Source organism: Sphaeramia orbicularis, chromosome 11 (genome assembly GCF_902148855.1).
Source record: "Sphaeramia orbicularis chromosome 11, fSphaOr1.1, whole genome shotgun sequence".
Lineage (NCBI taxonomy): Eukaryota > Metazoa > Chordata > Actinopteri > Kurtiformes > Apogonidae > Sphaeramia > Sphaeramia orbicularis.
Genome location: NC_043967.1, coordinates 36,152,214 through 36,170,489, shown reverse-complemented (window position 1 = coordinate 36,170,489; position 18,276 = coordinate 36,152,214). Strand labels below are relative to the sequence as shown.

The 18,276-nt window shown below is 35.0% G+C and overlaps 1 protein-coding gene across 1 annotated transcript; it reads left to right on the top strand.

The window, feature by feature from the left end:
• The first annotated feature begins 521 nt into the window (after window positions 1–521).
• Window positions 522–17,232, top strand: LOC115428720 (protein Bouncer-like). Its single transcript, XM_030147907.1, has 3 exons — window positions 522–679; window positions 13,821–13,931; window positions 16,818–17,232. Exons 1-3 carry the CDS (start codon window positions 628–630, stop codon window positions 17,039–17,041), a joined length of 387 nt encoding a protein of 128 aa, XP_030003767.1. The 5' UTR covers window positions 522–627; the 3' UTR covers window positions 17,042–17,232.
• Window positions 17,233–18,276: the final 1,044 nt, after the last annotated feature.

The window sequence follows — 18,276 nt, the reverse complement described above, 5'->3', positions numbered from 1 at the left end:
TAAAAATAAAACGTGATATGTAGGATAGAATAATTGTTTTTCAGGTAAATTCAGTTCAAATATAACTTGGCCATTTGTGACATGAAAATATAGCATTAATTGTGATGAAATTGGACATTTTTGAGCTGAAAACATAGTTCATATGACCATCAACAGGTTGCAACAGAACTGAAATCCTGTAAATTTGCATAACTTGCATTGACCAACACAAAGTTCCTTTAGGGATTCACTTATATTGATTTCTTATGCACAAAGACATAAATAACACCTCTAAGCAAATTTTAGCCGATATTTACTTAACCTGATTTCTATAAATATTTGATGTTTCATGGAGTGTAGACACAGTAACTGTAAAACATCTTAAATCTTTAGCTCCTACTTTTTCTTCCTGCTCACTCAGAAAATCATTACAGTAGTAAAGATTTTATACGCTTCAACATGTGAGTGTGTTTTGTTTTCTTTGTAAACTCCTACCTTGTGCAGAACCTGTTCAACTTCTTTCTTGGATGTTGTACCTGCATTGAATCTTCCCTGGCATTAGTCTTAAACACCCACTCAGCAGAAGCAGGTATTCAGACCTACTTTATAATTTCAGAGGAACCTGTTGACGTCTTAATCTCCAGAAGGATGAATTCCTTGTGGAACATAATGGTTTTCCTGTGCGTCTTTGTACCTGCAGGTAAGATAAATTATTTTGCCTGAGGTGAGGAGTTTTTACTGAATGGAACCAAACTGAAACTGCAATTAAGACAGGGGTGTCAAACTCATTTTTGTTCAGGGGCCACATAAAGCACAATTTCATCTCAAGTGGGCCGAATAAGTAAAATAATAGCCAATGAGAACTCTTTGTTTAAGTGAAAAAAAATACAACAACATCTTATAACCCAGCTTTTCTCCTTGGCTTTCAAAACCATGTGAGATATTTGAATGTATTATTTTATTCTGTTGTTTTATCTGATATTGGTTTATTGTTCCTATTTTTTATTGTTTCTAATTGTACAGCTTTTTATGCTTTTTAATCGATTCTTGTATTTTATTCTTTAATTTTTGTTTTTTCTTTGTTCTTTTGTACAGCATTTTGGTCCACTGCAGTTGTTTTCAAGTGTTTTACAAATAAAGTTGGATTGGATTGAAAAAAAGTAAAACTGATTTATGAAAATGTACAAATACAAACTATCCTTTCACAAAAATATGTGAATAATCTAAAAACCTGGAGTTTCTTAAGAATAATGAGTACAATCTTAAAAATACTGTGCCTGAACTTATCATTTATACACGTACATTACAGAAAATGATGGATCTAGAAAGGCACAAAATATTTAGTAACAGACATAAATAATGTTGTTAAAATTTTGGAGTTTGGAATATAAATGAGTTTGACACCCTTGACTGTTAATATCTTCAATGTAATTTTTGCATCGGTTTTGACCCACAGGCCTTATATTTGATACCCCTGGATTAAGACATTACCAGAGAAATTAGTTACTTGTAAAAGACTGCATTTTATCACTTTTCCAGCAAAATAAGGTAGATTTTAGCTTGTGATATAAAATGCTACCTGTGTTTTAAATTAGGTAAAAAGGCTGAAAAGTCCTGTAGTGTTTAAACCTCAAAATATTTAACCCATAAAGACCCAATGCTGCTTTAGTAGCAATTCCCAAATATATTTTTCTTCCTATTCAACCTATTGTAAGTGATTTATCACCATTTATTATAATATTATCCTCTGTATTTAGTGTTTTTTCAGTGTAAATTAGGCATTTTCTTATATTTAATCTGCTCAGAGTCTGTTGAGTGTCTCGTTTCGACCAACTCTATATGTAAAGTATTATGAGATAACTTTTGTTACGATTTGGCTCTATATAAATAAAATTTGATTGATTGATTGATTGATTGATCATGTTGATGTTCGTTAAAAGTCAGAATAAATCCAAAGGTTATTAAATCAGAAACAGAGAAAACTGAAGACAAAGTGACATTTTCCACAAATATATTAATAACTGAGCATAAAACAAGTGTGTCCATCCACTAGCATTGATCAAACTATGGGTTTAACTGATGAATCAATGTTACAGAAGATGACGGTGTTTTGCACATTCACTTCAGAGCCTCTGAACGTCCACATAGGTCATATCTGATGACTATGAAAAGATGACAAACTATATTTTACACTACTTATCACATGGATTGATAAGTTTAATGGATCAACAGGTATGAAACATTTTACATCAGGTGATGGTTTTGGTCGTCAGTGACTGTTTGGGTTTTTATGGGTTAAAAGTGATTACTGTTGATTAAAGGTGTATCAGTGTAACTTGTATTAAAACTGTGATATTTTAAAGCACAAACACTGAAGCAAATCCCATGTATGTAGGTCACTGAATCACAGAATGAAGAAAAAGAATGCACTCCTATGACTGAACACCATATGACCACAGTGTGACCTTGTTTTTCTGGATGAACACATTAAATCGCGGAAGAGATGAAGCAATGAACGATCCTTGAGATAATAAAGTTTATCATCAGGGCAAGTCAGTGTTTGTCTGACGCCAGATCTTTCACCCTAGTTTAGTATTGTCTCAACACAGAGGCAAATCCTTCAAGCATATCTTACATTGTGTTCCTTGGCTGACCTGGTTCATCCAGAAATATGTCAAAAACACCAAAATACAGGAGGAATGTTATATTCTACACAAGTTTTCACCAAAAAGTCATTCCTGCATTCAACTTTTATTTAAATGGCAAATATTAATAGTGAAAATGATTTTAGTCACAGACATTTTGAGCAGTAATTGGAGTTTATTTAAGCCTTTTTCCTCAGTAAATACAATGGACTACTATTACATGCATTGTATAATTCAACTACGTAACAATGTTCCATGTAAGAGGTCAGTCATAGGTGAAAATCACATCTCATCCAAAACACATAAACCCTTTTGGCTTTTCTGTACATTAGTAATAGCTTTTTTGGAGTTCTTTTGATGCACTATTTTTTCCCCACTTATAGTCAGTAGTCTGCACTACTACATATAATGTCAGGGAACTTATGGTGAGGTTATGGATATATTTACTTTTTTATTATTATTATTTATGGGCTTTAAAATGTGATTTATTACCCTGTGCCCCGAAAGGGAGGCATGGGGTATTGTTTTTGGTTCTGTTTGTTTCTTTGTATGTTAACACTCTAGCAGCAAAACTATTGGTTGAATTCATACCAAATTTGGTTTATTGATTGCCAGTGACCCAGAATAGATCTCATTACATTTTGGGAAAAGTACATGAAAGCATAATTTTTTAAAGAATTTTTAAAATCTTTTTCTTTTTCCCCATTTACTTATAGTGGGCAAAATTTCAAATGTCTGTAGTAGCAAATACATTGGGTGAATTCATACCAAATTTGGTTTATCAATTGCCAGTGACCCAAAATAGATCTCATTACATTTTTGTAACAGTAGGTCAAAGTTCAAAATTTTTATGAATTTATAAAATCTCCTCATTTAGTTATAATGGGCAAAATATGTGTGAGGGGTTGGGTTGTTGTGCCTGGTACCACTTGTTTCAATAAGTAACCAGCCTGACGATAAAACTAGTGACAAAGTAAAAGAGGCTTAAAGCTTAATGTTTGACAAAAATGTTTTTACAAAACTTTAAATCGTCTTCTTCTCCGAAACTACAATTCCAATTCACTTCAAACTTGGTATACAGCTTCTTTGTGATGATGTCAACAAAAGTTAGTGAAATTATTTGGATCTGGATCTGATTCTGGATTTGGTGCCACTTTGAAAATTTCCCCATTATAATAGATAGGAAGTGGATCGATGCAATAACTCAGTAAATATAAACGATATCCAGTGTAAATTTCTACAGTCCAGCCCTGATGGGGAGATGACCAGAACATAATGTCCACATGCTGATCAGGATCTTCCTCTGGATCCGGGAACTTACGGAAAATTTAACATGGGCTCTTATGGGGAAAACATTTCAATTGTCTTTTTCTCCCAAACTCCAGTTCTGATTGACTTCAAACTTGGTATACAGCTTCTGTATGATGATGTCAACACAAGGCATTGAAATTATTTGGATCCGGATCTGATTCAAGATTTGGTGCCACTTTGAAAAATTTCCCCATTATAACAGATAGGAAGTGGATTGACCCAATAAATCAGTATCAATGACATTAAGTTGGAATTTTAATTTTTTACAAATCTAATTGGAATATGACCAAAACATGGGCTATTTCTGTAATATAATAAATACACAGAACTGGGTGAGAATAAATGGCATCTGGATACATTTCCCAAAGCTTTTAATTTGGCTGGTAAACTGCAGGGCCATTGGTCCTATTTTTGTTTTTGTAGTTGGTTATCTGTGGAATTCTAATCATAGATTGTCTCCTTTGCCTACATTCATGTTAACAGCCTGTGCACTGATTTCCAAGTTGATTACGTGGATCAGACTTTCCGTAAGAATCCACGTGCTTGTTCCCAAATTCCTTACTGTCTTCTGTGTGCAAAACTACACACAATATAGTCTACTAACTTTAACAAACCAGGCCTGTTAATCCAATAAAACTGACCGTAATTAGCTAATGTTACCTTAAAATCTGTGTAAAGTAGAAATAAATGTCTTTTGAGCAAATCTCAACAACTACTGGGCAACATGTCAGCTTTAGAGGCAAAATACATAACATTTTCATAAAAGCACAATACATAGAGTAACACAATAATCCCTCTCAATCATCACCTCTGACCCTGTATAGTGTGCGGTGGCGTATTTACCCACAAACACCCTGATCTTTGACTCTATCTTCTATTTTCCCTTTGTTTTGCTGTATTCCGGACATTTCTGACTGTGAATCTTGCATATTGCGTTTGTCCCTCCATCCAATCAATCACAGCGTCATGCAACATGCATGGGCAGAACAAAGTGAATGAGCTTCATTCTGTGCACACAAACATCTCTGTGGTCTGCCTACAGATCCTACAAGTCATATGCAGTCTGCAGAGGAGGAGGAAACATGTGCTTCTGTTGTGTTTCTTGTGGAACATTCCTATAGAGTTATGAAATGGTGTGGGTGAGTGTGCTTTAGAGCACAGCCATCGGGGAAAGGGTGTAAGATAGATTTATTTTTGCAATAATTCAATATGTACACATTTTGAGCAATAGGCTATGTTTAATTAGTGATTATTATATTTCCCCATATTTTTTTAGATGACAACTGTGTGTTTAACCCATAAAGACCCAAACATCCACTGGTGACCAAAATCATTCACTGATATAAAATGTTTAATACCTGTTGATCCATTAATCCTACCAATACATGTAAATAATTGGTGTAAAATACAGTTCGAGAGTTTCAGATATGACCCATTTGGACGTTCAGAGGCTCCGTAGTTACCATGGAAACACCATCATCAAACGTCTATGGAAAGCACAAGGTCTATTCTATCAGCACGTTTTTAAAATGTTTCTATTGAACAAATGGTTGAATTTTTCTGAATATTTAAAATAAATCATACATTCAAAACAAGCACCACAGACACGTCAAGGGTTAAAGGGTTCAAATCCGTGTAAAGTAGAAATAAATGTCTTTTGAGCAAATCTCAACAACATTGATTCACCAGAAAACCCATGGAGTTCGATAATGACAGTGGTTAGAGACATTTATTTTACTAGCGGCATTGTACCCACGGTGCCATTGTACGATAGCATGAGAGGTTAAAATCTCCCAGCATACCTCACAACATTTGAATACGGACATAAAATTGTGCCTAGTAGATAGTCAGGTAATGTTTCTATTCATTTAGCGAGTTTGGTGGTGATCAGGCCTGTGAAGGCTGAGGAAAATCTGTACAAACGCCCTCCTGTGCTGCAACATCGATCAGACAGACACAGAACGTGTATTATGTTTATGTTTATGCATTTGGCAGAAGCTTTTTTCCAAAGCGACTTACAGGGGAAAACCAATCAAATCACTCAATCAATCAAATTTTATTTACATAGCACCAGATCGCAACAAAAAAGTTATCTCATGACACTTTATATATAGAGTTGGTCAAAACCACACTCTAAGCCAATTTACAGAAACCCAAGAGAATCCTCCAGGAGCAAACACTTGTGACTGGTGACAGTGGAAGGAAAAACTTCCCTTTAACAGCAGAAACCTGGAGCAGACCCAGACTCCTGGGGGATGGACGACTGACAGGACCAGTTAGGGTTAAAGAGAGAGAGTAAAGAAAGAGAAAAAGAGAGAGCGATAGAGATAGAGACTGGGGGAGAGGGGGAGAAGCGGGGAGTAGGGGGAGACACATGGAGGCAGTTGAGGATAAGTGACTGATGATGATGAAGGCAGGAGAGAGGAAGGACCACCGCAGCAGGTCCAGAGATAATCCTGGGAAAGTCTGTGATAATCCTGGGAAAAACTTTATTAAAATATTTAAAAGATTATATAGTAGGATGTTCAATTAACACTACATTTTGAGAAAAAAGAATATTTTTGCTTCAGTTTTCTCTGTGTTGGATATAATAACTCTCAACTTTAATCTGAGCTTTAGTAAACATTTACATAATCAGTTCATAAAATATAGGAAAATACCTTATTTTCACTTACAAATGCAAAATACAGAGGATAATATAGAGCAAATGGTGATAAATCACTTAAGAAAGGTTAAAAATATAGACAAATTGATTTGGGAACTGCCACAAAAGCAGCGTTGGGTCTTTATGGGTTAAATTGGTATTGGTATTCATTTTTTTCTGGGCAAAGAAATAAGCCTTAAAAAAGGAGGATGTTCTGTGTTTGACTGGCTGAGAAGAAATAAATAAAGTGGGGTGAACATGGAGTCCCTGTGCTGTGTTGTTGCCTGTGATCCTCATTTAGTTAAGTAAGACTAGAAAACATTCCAAACAGGGCAAAACAAAACACGTAACTGATCAAAAAATTACTGTGTCCCTATTGTGTTCTTATAGGGATTAGTTTTACGTAAGTGTTCGAATCTGTTGTGGTCTTTGTATGTCCTATAGCGTAACCATTCTCTTTATCAAGATGATATTCTCTTAAAATATCATCCTGTGTGTGAACTACTATTGTTATTATATGCCTAATGCAGCTGATATATCAACTTTTTGGTATAAAACAGTCTTCCTTTTGGATTGTCAGAGATCTGTTCGCACACACTGTCTTTGTTTCCTGTGTGAGCTCTTATCTGTGCACAAATAACGCCATGAAATAAACTAAGCATTTCTTCTTAAAAATCACCACTGTTACAAAAATATTTTTGTACACTGTAAAAAATGACTGTAGAATTAACACCAAAAAGTTGTAAAACTGCAACATAAAAAACCTGTAAGTGACAATCCAATGCAAAGTTGTTTATTTGAAAAGATTTTAGTGTTAGTGTAGTAGTGTAGTAGTGTAGTGTAGTGTAGTGTAGTGTAGTGATGCAGTCGCTGTACCGGTCGGTTGTGGTAAAGAAGGAGCTGAGCCGAGAGGCGAAGCTCTCGATTTACCGGTCAATCTACATTCCTACCCTCACCTATGGTCATGAGCTTTGGGTCATGACCGAAAGGACAAGATCCCGGATACAAGCGGTCGAAATGAGTTTCCTCCGTCGGGTGGCTGGGCGCACCCTTAGGGATAGGGTGAGGAGCTCAGTCACCAGGGAGGAGCTCGGAGTAGAGCCGCTGCTCCTCCGCGTCGAGAGGGGCCAGCTGAGGTGGATCGGGCATCTGTTTCGGATGCCTCCTGGACGCCTCCCTGGGGAGGTGTTCTGGGCATGTCCCACCGGGAGGAGACCTCGGGGAAGACCCAGGACACGTTGGAGAGACTATGTCTCTCGGCTGGCCTGGGAATGCCTCGGGATCCCCCCGGAAGAGCTGGAGGAGGTGTCTGGGGAGAGGGAAGTCTGGGCATCCCTGCTTAGACTGTTACCCCCGCGACCCGGCCCCGGATAAGCGGAAGAGAATGGATGGATGGATTTTAGTGTTAACGATTAAATCAAATATAGCTGCAGTTTTTACAGGAAAAGTATGTGAACAAAACCAGATTTGTACGTAGAAATTATGTATTTCTATATATATCTGTATAAATTGCAAGACCATAATGTTGAAATAACAGCGTATTTTCTTTTTTTTTTTTTTAAATAAAAAAACTTATTAAAAACAAAAGAATAGTAAGCATTTAACAATGTAACATTTTAAACATACAAATGAATGGGTTGGTAAAGTTGGTAGAACGGCTCATCCAGTAACCAAAGGGTTGGTGGTTTGAATCCCAGCTCCGACTGTCCATATGTCAAAGTGTCTATGGAAGACACTGAACCCTAAATTGTTCCCAGTTGGACCTGGTGGTTTTGGAAAGTGCTTTGGACACCATGAAGGTGTAGAAAATGTGTTAAATAAGTGCAGTCCATTTACCAGTTAAATCCAGTGTTAAATCTACATGTCTAAAATGTTAAATCTACATGTTACTCTGTAAATATGTCTACAGTTGGATGTGTTTTTTACAGTATTGTTCTGGTAACCACAGCTGCCAGTTTTTTTTCTGTAAAAACAACAGGATTTTTTTCACAGTGTATTTCATGACTTTTTTCTCACCATCTTCCCGAAGCTTGAATTTTTTTTTTTTTATATATACACGAGAGAGGAATGAGTTCATCTTTAAATACCGGCTTCTTACACAACCCAAACCTGATTCTCCACTCCTGTCATGCCAATTAATATGTGTATTAATTATTTATTTACTATTCATTGCAGTACTGTAGTTATATGATTTCACATCTCACATAAATACTTCAACAACTATAGCTAAAAGAGGAGAAACCACTATTATTATGGTGACCTGACATTTTGATATTTATGTAATTGTGGTTTTTAGGGGCGGGGCTATAAAACTATGATCAAATATATTCTGATGGCGTTAGTCATAATTCCTTTGTCATAGCCACCTTTTGGCCTCACATACAACATCCCTGATTGAGGACTGGTAAATCTAGTTGACTCTTGTCAGAGGCTGTTGAATCATAAGTAAAACATTAAGAGGGAGTGCTTCATACATTCATTCAACCAAACTCTATTGATGACTTAATTGCAATATAAACAAAATGTTTTCACTGTGAGGAAGAGAAGACTTGGCCGATTGAGTGGATGTTTCGGCTGGACACAGGGACAAAGAATGAGATTTACCTTCAGGTCGAACAAGTTTTAAATCTGCCCTGCCAACTACGAAACAGAATGCCTTCAGGGGCTGATCTCATCACACTGTACCGCTGAAGGTGCACTTGTAATATTCACAGTGCAATTAAAAATACAGTACTGCACGGAGTTACACTTTTTTACCCCCTTTTCTGGATTTAAAGTAATGAAAAATCTAATAAATGGCGTCCCTGCTAAACTATATGTAAGGCTCAGAAGTTAAAATAATTCATGTTGAAGGAATGTGGGGTTTGACAACGGAATAAATTACAGGGAATAATTAATTCACATATTTGTTAAAAAAATATATATCTTGACAGTGTTTACACAAATAACCATTTACATTTATGTTGTATAATAATTGTTTACATATATGCACATTTAATTATTTTCCTTTGTTGTATATAAGCAGCTAAAACAACCTGCTGAATGTGCCTTTTCTAAATCACTTACATTTACCAATCTAGGTACTGTTAGTTCCTGATTGGCTGGTTCAGTCATGTCAGAGGATTTTTCAGGAGGTGTTGTGGTAGCTGTTATGGTACATGAAAAAGTAAAGCACTGTTGTAAGAAAAAATCCATCTGCATCCTGCAGTCTCATTTTATAAAGAATGAACTATTAACCACCAACGAACCCTCACAATACATATATACAAAATAATAGTGCAACTGCATTATGGCCTCTATAATAATAATAATAATACACTATAACTTAGGTACATATAAACAGTATAATTCCCTCACACTGATATATATTTTCCGTCGATTTAGTGGAAATGTGGGGAAAAGACAGTGAAGTAAAAATAGATTTTTTTTGGATTTTGAGGCTCAAGACTTAAGATTTCTTTTTTTTTTTTTTTGGTGACCTCTATTGGTGAAAAGGGGAAATTGCAGGCTTGCACTTGGAAGACATCATTGCCTGTGTGATGTGAGCAGTCAGGTGACAGGTGGAACCCATGGCCACATTCCTGTAGTGATTACAAAGATTTACATAAAGATAGATTTTATCTGTGGTGGTGTGTCCACTTCAAATATAGCAATTAAATTTCTTATCTCTTTTTTTTTCTCTCTTTTTTAGTTTCATTTTGTTTTTGGGCATGGGGCAGTGTTACCCACAAAGTTACGTATTACGGTTGAACCATCATGATGATCAGTGCCTAAGCCGATAGCCTAACACCTCCAGTATCATCCTTAGTGGTTTCCGACATGGAACTGGTTTTGTTCTTGAATACGTTCCGTCTCTCATCTAAGAGACTTCATCAGCTCTATTTGCCGGTGCAGGAAAGCAGACTAATAAACCTGTAAGGCAGGGGTGTCAAACTCATTTTAGTTCAGGGGCCAAGTTCAGCTAAATTTGATCTGAAGTGGGCCGGACCAGAAAAATAGTAACATAATAAAATATAAATAATGACATCTCCAAACTTTTCTCTATGTTTTAGAGCAAAAACAGTAAATTTACATTATGAAAGGTTTACATCTACAAACTATCCTTTCAAAAGATGTGAATAACATGAACAAACTGAAAAAATAAGTGTAATTTTAACACTATTCTGCCTCAGTTTGTCATTCACAGATGTACATTATAACTTACAGATCACAGTGGATCTACAAATACACAAAACATTTAATAACAGGCAGAATATTGTTAAAATTGTACTTACTTCTCTTAAAACATTTCAGATTGTTCATATTTGTTCAGGTTATTCACATTCGTGCGAAATTATACTTTGTTTTAGTGTAAATACATGAAAATATTTACATTTACAAACAGAAAAATGTGGAGCTTATGATAGTATTTTACTGAATCTTGTCCACTTGAGATTGAATTGGTCTGAATGTGGAACCTGAACTAAAAGGATTGTTAATATCTTCAGTGTCATTTTTGGATTTCATAAATTCATCCCAAGGGCCGGACTGGACCCTTTGGCGGGCCGGGTTTGACCCCCGGGCCACATGTTTGACACCCGTGCTGTAGGGGGTTGGTGTGTATAGTCTGTGTCAAAGAGGTGATCCTGTCGAGAAGGGGTGGGTCCTAGTTCAGTTCCTTCGGGGGGGTGGGGTGAAACATTTTGGCCTGCAAGCAGAAGTTTCATATATGAAATGAAAGAAAATGAGAACACAATTGATTTTGTTAAGCTTAAAAATTTTGAAACCTTCATTTTTGTTTTCAAATCTTGATTTTTTTTTTTTTTTCAAACCTGTATTTTTTTGTTTTCCTTTTTGTCCCTTTGCTTGCATAATAAAGACACGAAATAATCTTCATATAACGATACTAAAACTACATTTTGCAGTACAGAATAACACAATCCCATGTCAATATAGGCTGTATTATTGTAAAAGCATTAGTGTGAAGTGAGTAAACACACAGTAGTGGAATCTGCACACGTTTCAGCTGTTTGTGTTTGTGGTATTTACCGTGAAAGGGCAGCTCCTGACTCATAATGTTGTCATGTGTAACAGGTAGGACAGAGTAATAGGAACAAAGTTACTGAGGAAGTCAAACTGAATACCATTGTAATGCTGTCATGAAAGGCTCTGCTCTCAGGTTGAAGCCACCGACCATAATAACCAACAATTTAATGATCTGTAGACCCTGTCATTAAATGTCTCACTGCAGAAGATGTGTTTACTTTAACTCATCTTTCTTCTTCTTCTTCTTCTGCCTGAGTTCACCTTAGTACACCTGTACCTGCATGACCTGTCATAATGGGGATCAAAACACATGTCACAGAACTATAAATACAAGGATTTTCATACTAGCAGTTCGACACGTAACTAGCTCTGATTTACTATTGGTTTTAATGGAGCAGGTGAATGGAACTGGGAAGTCTCACTGTAGGAAAGACGGTAAAATGTAGATACACTGCAAACAAAAAGTTAAGGATATTTCTTTTGCTTTTTTGTGTTTTTTGTTTTTTTTTTTGTTATTTTTGCCATTTGTAAATAGAAGTATGTCTGGTCATTAAAAAAATGTGTTTCAATTCAGTTCACATACAAAAAAGTAAAAAGCACTCTGCAAGAATCCCAACTGAAAAAAATAGCCCAAAAATTAAAAATATTCTTAACTTTTTGTTTGTTGTGTATGTTTGAGGTAACTATGGTGTAATGGTTGTAAACAGTTTTAGTTTTAAATATTACCAAGAGCTTTCTGCACTCTAGTGAAAATATACTCACTCTAAATCAGAACATTCTGTACAATATCACAAAAAAGCATCAAATTTAACCCATAAAGACCCAAACATCCACCATCGACCAAAGCATCTACTGATTTAAACTGTTTAATACCTGTTGATCCACTAATCCTATCAATCCACGTAAATAATTGGTGTAAAATACAGTTTGTCGTCTTTTCATGGTCATCAGATATGACCCATTTGGACATTCAGAGGCTCCGTAGTTACCATGGAAACACCGTCATCTTCAACAACATTGACTCACTAGTAAAACCCATGGAGTTGGATCAATGACAGTGGATGGAGATGCTTAGTTTACGTTCAGTTATTAATATATTTGTGGAAAATTTCACTTTTTCTGCAGTTTTCTCTGTTTCTGATTTAATCACCTTTGGATTTATTCTGAGCTTTAATGAACATCGACATGATCAATCAATCAATCAATCAATCAATCAAATTTTATTTTATATGGTGCCAAATCATAACAAAAGTTATCTCATGATACTTTACACATAGAGTTTGTCGAAACCAGACACTCAACAGACTCTCAGCAGATTAAATATAAGAAAATACTTAATTTACACTGAAAAAACACTAAATACAGAGGATAATATAATAAATGGTGATAAATCACTTATGATTGGTTAAATAGAGAGGAAAATTTCAGTTAATGATATATTTTGCTGAAAAAATCAGCTTTTCTTCAGTTTTCTCTGTTTCCGATATAATAACCACCAAATTCACTCTTGAGCTTTTTTAGAACATCTATGATAAGTAAATGAAACACAGGAAAATATGTGATTTTCGCTGAAAAAACACAAAATACAGAGGATAATATTATAATGGTAATAAATCACTTAAGAAAGGTTAAATATGGAGAAAAATTCACTTGGGAACTGCAGCAAAAGTGGGTCTTTATGGGTTAAACAGCAATTTCATAAAGACTGTATAAGACATCAAGATCATTTGTGGTTTGTATAAAGTTCTAACTCTGTACATTAAAGCATGAAGACGTAACATAACACAGAAGAAGGTGAGGGTCACACAATGTCTTCCCATTGAAAGTGGATGAGAGTTGTTTTTTTTTACTAGTTTATATGAAAGAAGAAGAATACATGTGCCTTTTAGAATTACAACAGGAACATAATAAATGGTGAAATTAAAAATGTAAAGTTGTACAATCAAGTCTTTCATTCTGTACAACTCTTGTCATCCATTTTATGTTTTACTACAGCAATTGTGGATTTATCTTTTATGCTCACAGTTTGTTTTTCACCTTCAATGTGCGCCGTTCTCACATAAACTTCAAACATTTGTCAATATCAGCGCTACAGGAAAATACAGACAGATTTTCCCGGCACATATTTCCTGTAACATATAATCTATGTGGCCCTTAAACTATGTTGCTCAGCAAGTTAAAGCTGAATTTAATGTATTGTGTTTTTACTTCCACAGCTCAGTGTCTGAAGTGTCAGCAGTGCCCCATTTCTATTGTAGACGCATGTCTTTTTGGAAAGGAGGTCACATGTAATAACCAGACTGAAAAATGCTTTCGTGGACAAGCAAGTAAGGAAAACTAAATAAAAATATTTTTATTAGAACATCACAAATGGTCTTATTGAAGGAAATTTACTAATCATTTATAGATTATTTATAGTCCACTCATAAAGCAAATGATGATACTGATTTGAGGGATTAGGATAAATTGGCCACACTCCATTGTTTAACCCTTTCATGCACAGTGGTCACTACAGTGGACATCTATTCTACAGCTGTTCTCTTGTATATTCATGAATTTTGTTGTTCTTTTCGTTGTTGTTGTTTTTTTTTCTCTTTCTTTTTTTTTTTTTTACACATCTCTTTATTAAAGTTTTAAGACACTACATATCTTTTCTGACATGAATTGGTAACGTTATGTAGATCTCTCCTGAGCATAAACCCCCAGAATCATAAGCCCTCCCCATAGTTTTCACACAATCTATCAGTAAATACATGTTTCTGTGCATCAACAACTAACGTGTGGTATCCAGCTGAGTGGACATTTTTGCAACTTCATGAAAAATAGGTTCATAAGAATTTTGTTTTCATTATCCTTTTTTTTATATATTTTAAAATTTTGTACAATTGTTTTTATTTTATTTATTTTTTCATTTATTTTTCAGAAGAAAATATTCAATCGCATTGTTTTTTTCATGCCTAAAGAGGAATAAAAACACTCAGAAAAGCATTTTGATTAAGATTCTCATAATTTGCGCATGAAAGGGTTAAATAGCTCATAAATGATATGTATATTATGAATTCATTTATATCCACAGTGGATTTGTTATTTAACTCTTACTGTTCATTTTGTTCTCCTTTACAGCACATAAACCATCTCAGAGCAAGTCCCTATGTGACATTTTGAACCTCAGATCTAAAGAAAATGCAAAAATATTTGTCCTGATATTAACTAATAAAGACCTAGAACTACTTTTGTGGTGACTTCTAAATTAATTTTTTTTCTATTTCTGATCTTTTCTAAGTTATTTATTACCATTCATTAAATTATCCTCTGCATTTTTCTGTGAAAATCAAGTAGTTTCCTGTATTTAATTTACGGACCATGTAAATGTTCATAAAAGCTCAGAGTAAATTCTGAGATTATTTTATCAAAACAGAGAAAAAAAGAAGAAAAACTTTTTTTAGCCTATTCAGCAAAATATACCATGAACTGAACATAGAATCAGGTTTCTACAACCATTTGTCAAACTACGTGGGTTTTATTGGTGAATCAGTGTTGCAGAGTGCATGCAGAGTTCTGTTTTACCTGAATCATTTCAGTGCATGGATGGAATTACTTGTTCAAAAGTTATTAAACATTTTAGATCAGTAGATGCTCACTGGTAGCTATTTACATCTAAGGGTTAAGTAAGAGAAATCCTAAGTTATTGTCACAGAGAGCAATGAAAATGTATTTTTAGGTTTTTCAGTTCAAGTATATGGAGACATGAGGTCACAGCAGTCTCTGACCTTTGGCCTTAACCCTTTCATGCCTTAATTATGAAAGCCTTAATCAAGATTTTTTTTCCTGAGTGTTTTTATTTCTCTACGCATTAAAAAAACAAAGTGATTGAATTTTTTTTTTTTGTTTTTATGAACCTATTTTTCATGGAGTTGTAAAAATGTCCACTGAGCTGGACATTATGCAAAGAAACGTATTTACTGATATGTAGTGTGAAAACTATGAAATAAAAACATTTTTAAAGCAGCCAATCTGATGTTTTCTCACATTTTAACATATTATGATGGAGATAATATGCGAAAAAAAAAAAAAAAATCTGCTAATAACAGTCTAATAACAATAACAAGCATTTGATTTCCGCTCAAACATGTTGGTGCAGATCAGGTAACAGTAACAGTATGAATGTCAGTGAATTATGGGATGATGCATGAGTGTCCACTGTGTCGACTGATATGGAACTAAAACAACAAAATCCATGAATATACAAAACTCAAAATAAACACAGTAGAATATCCAAGGGCGCTTCATATACTTTATGAAGTTACCCTTGGCAAAGCAAATTTGTTCAGCACCGGGAGGAACCAGACTACCATTCTGCTGTTAGGACGCTGGACAAGACAAGTAGAAAAAAAAAAAAAGTAGTGTGAGATACTTCCTGGTAAAATGTCCAAACAAAAGAGGATACACAGGCAAAGGTGTCAGAAAAATGGGCAATGACGACTGGGAGTACAGTTGGTGTCGACTGCTGCCTTATCGGTACAGACAGCTGCCTGTCAGCCAGCTGAGCCCATAAAAAAAGAGAAAAAATAAATAAATAAATAAAAAATCCATGAATATGTAAGAGAACAGCAGGAGAATAACTGTCCACTGGAGTGACCAGTATACATGAAAGGGTTAAAATCATCTAGGTTCATTCTTGTGTAAATGTTAATGTTTGTACCAAATCATGTATAATTTCTCAAATCATTCCTAAAATAAAATGTTTTAAAGGAGAAAAAAAAGTAATTAACCCTTTAAATCCTAAGCCTAAAATGGTCCGCCTGGACTTTTTTCTTATTTTGACTAATTAAAGTTTAGAAAATATGCTGTGAGTGAGTCCATTTGCCCATTTTTCCAGAGCACTTTTGTCCAGATCTTTCAAAATCTTGCAATCATTTACAATCTACTGCATTTTATAATACTGCTAAAAGGGCTTCTTCTCCAGCGTCTAGTACAGGCATGAGTGAAATTACCATAATGACCCAATAAAACCTATAAAGCTCAACGTCTCAGGTTTCAGAAACTGTTGGAATTTTCCAGTTGCACAAACAGTGAAAGAGTTCCAGCCATCTAAACTGCATATGCACAGGGTGTGTCAGTGCTGACACGTCAGGTTTTAAAGAGTTAAGCACAACAACAACAACAATGTGCAGGATAAGAAATAACACATGTTCTGTTTGTTATCTTCCCAGAGTTCAATGCTACAGAGGGGGTCGTGCTGTACATTCGTGGATGTCTGGACTCGGACCTTTGTGAAAAAACGATAACTGGCCAGTTCCTGGGATCAGGATACAGCAGCAGATTCACATGTTGTAACACAACCCTGTGTAACGGAGCCACTTTAGTTCAGATCTCTGTGATGGCAGCCATCGGCACTGCAGTCCTGTCCTCTGTGTGGACCGCATGGGGGGTGTAGTTTTACATCATCTGTCTCCTCACACCAAATCTGTTTTGATCAGTTTACACGCTCATCTAACCTTTAATCTCAATGAATGAGGAATAAATAAATTCCAGAAAAGAAAAAAAAAAAAAACATAAAAAAAATCATGCAGTGTGACATGAATCATACATGAAGTTGATTTTTTTTTGATGACTTGCATTTTTTATTAACTTTTTCCAAACATATCACATCATCACACATCAAATAGTAACATTAGAGCATTGGTAAATTACCCACCTGTAATCAGAAGAGGTCTTCATATCAATATTGTGGCTTTTTATCCCGCACACATCAACTTTGAGTGTCCATACATAACACTGGTCTACAATTTTTTAGAAATGATTTGCTTCAGAGATTAAATGTGCTAAATGTTACGTATTTTAATAAGATTATTTGGAAAATAAATGACAAAAGTGCCGGTTTGCTGATGTTTTCAAGGTATATGATTAAGTGTTATTACACATATATATTGGTTTATGTACATTTATATAATAGTTTTATAAATCTTCCACTAAATAGAACCTGTAAAGTGAATGTATTCTAATGTGCAGACAGTGTTTTGAAGTAGATCTTGTAGCTCTGAGACAAATATTCCTTTTGAGTCAAACCCAATCTCTCGTTAATTCATGAATTTCACATTTTGACCCAAGGCTGTATCTTGGAAAGTTCAGCCAACCAGCATTTTTGACTTGATTTTTCTTTATCAGTGACTCTCATGTGGTAAAATTTCATTACTTTTATTCTGGAAGCATTTTCCTTGTAGACCAGTGTATTATATCCATACACTATAAATATCTACACATAGGTGTCTAATCATAATATACACACGTATACATAAGGTACGTGATCATTGTCTTTTCAGTGTGACTCCTTTTAGCCTTTAGTCTTTGAGATCTAAAGATTCCAGATATTTGCTCCATTTCAAATGCATCCTATATGATATTCTTTCATATGCTGCTACTGTTGCAACTTCCGTCATCCATTCCTGGACCGGAGGTTACATGAAGTTGATTTGATTAGAGTTAGAAGCACATTTCCAGACATTTCCGGAATTGCTACAAAAAATCCAAACAATTGCCTTTTCTTTTTCTTCTATTCAGTTGTAAATACTCGGCATTATCAAATCATGCTTTGTTGGAACCTAAAAACTAACAGCGATATCACCACAAGTCCTAAAATAGTCCTTAAAGATGTCCACAAAGCAAAAACAC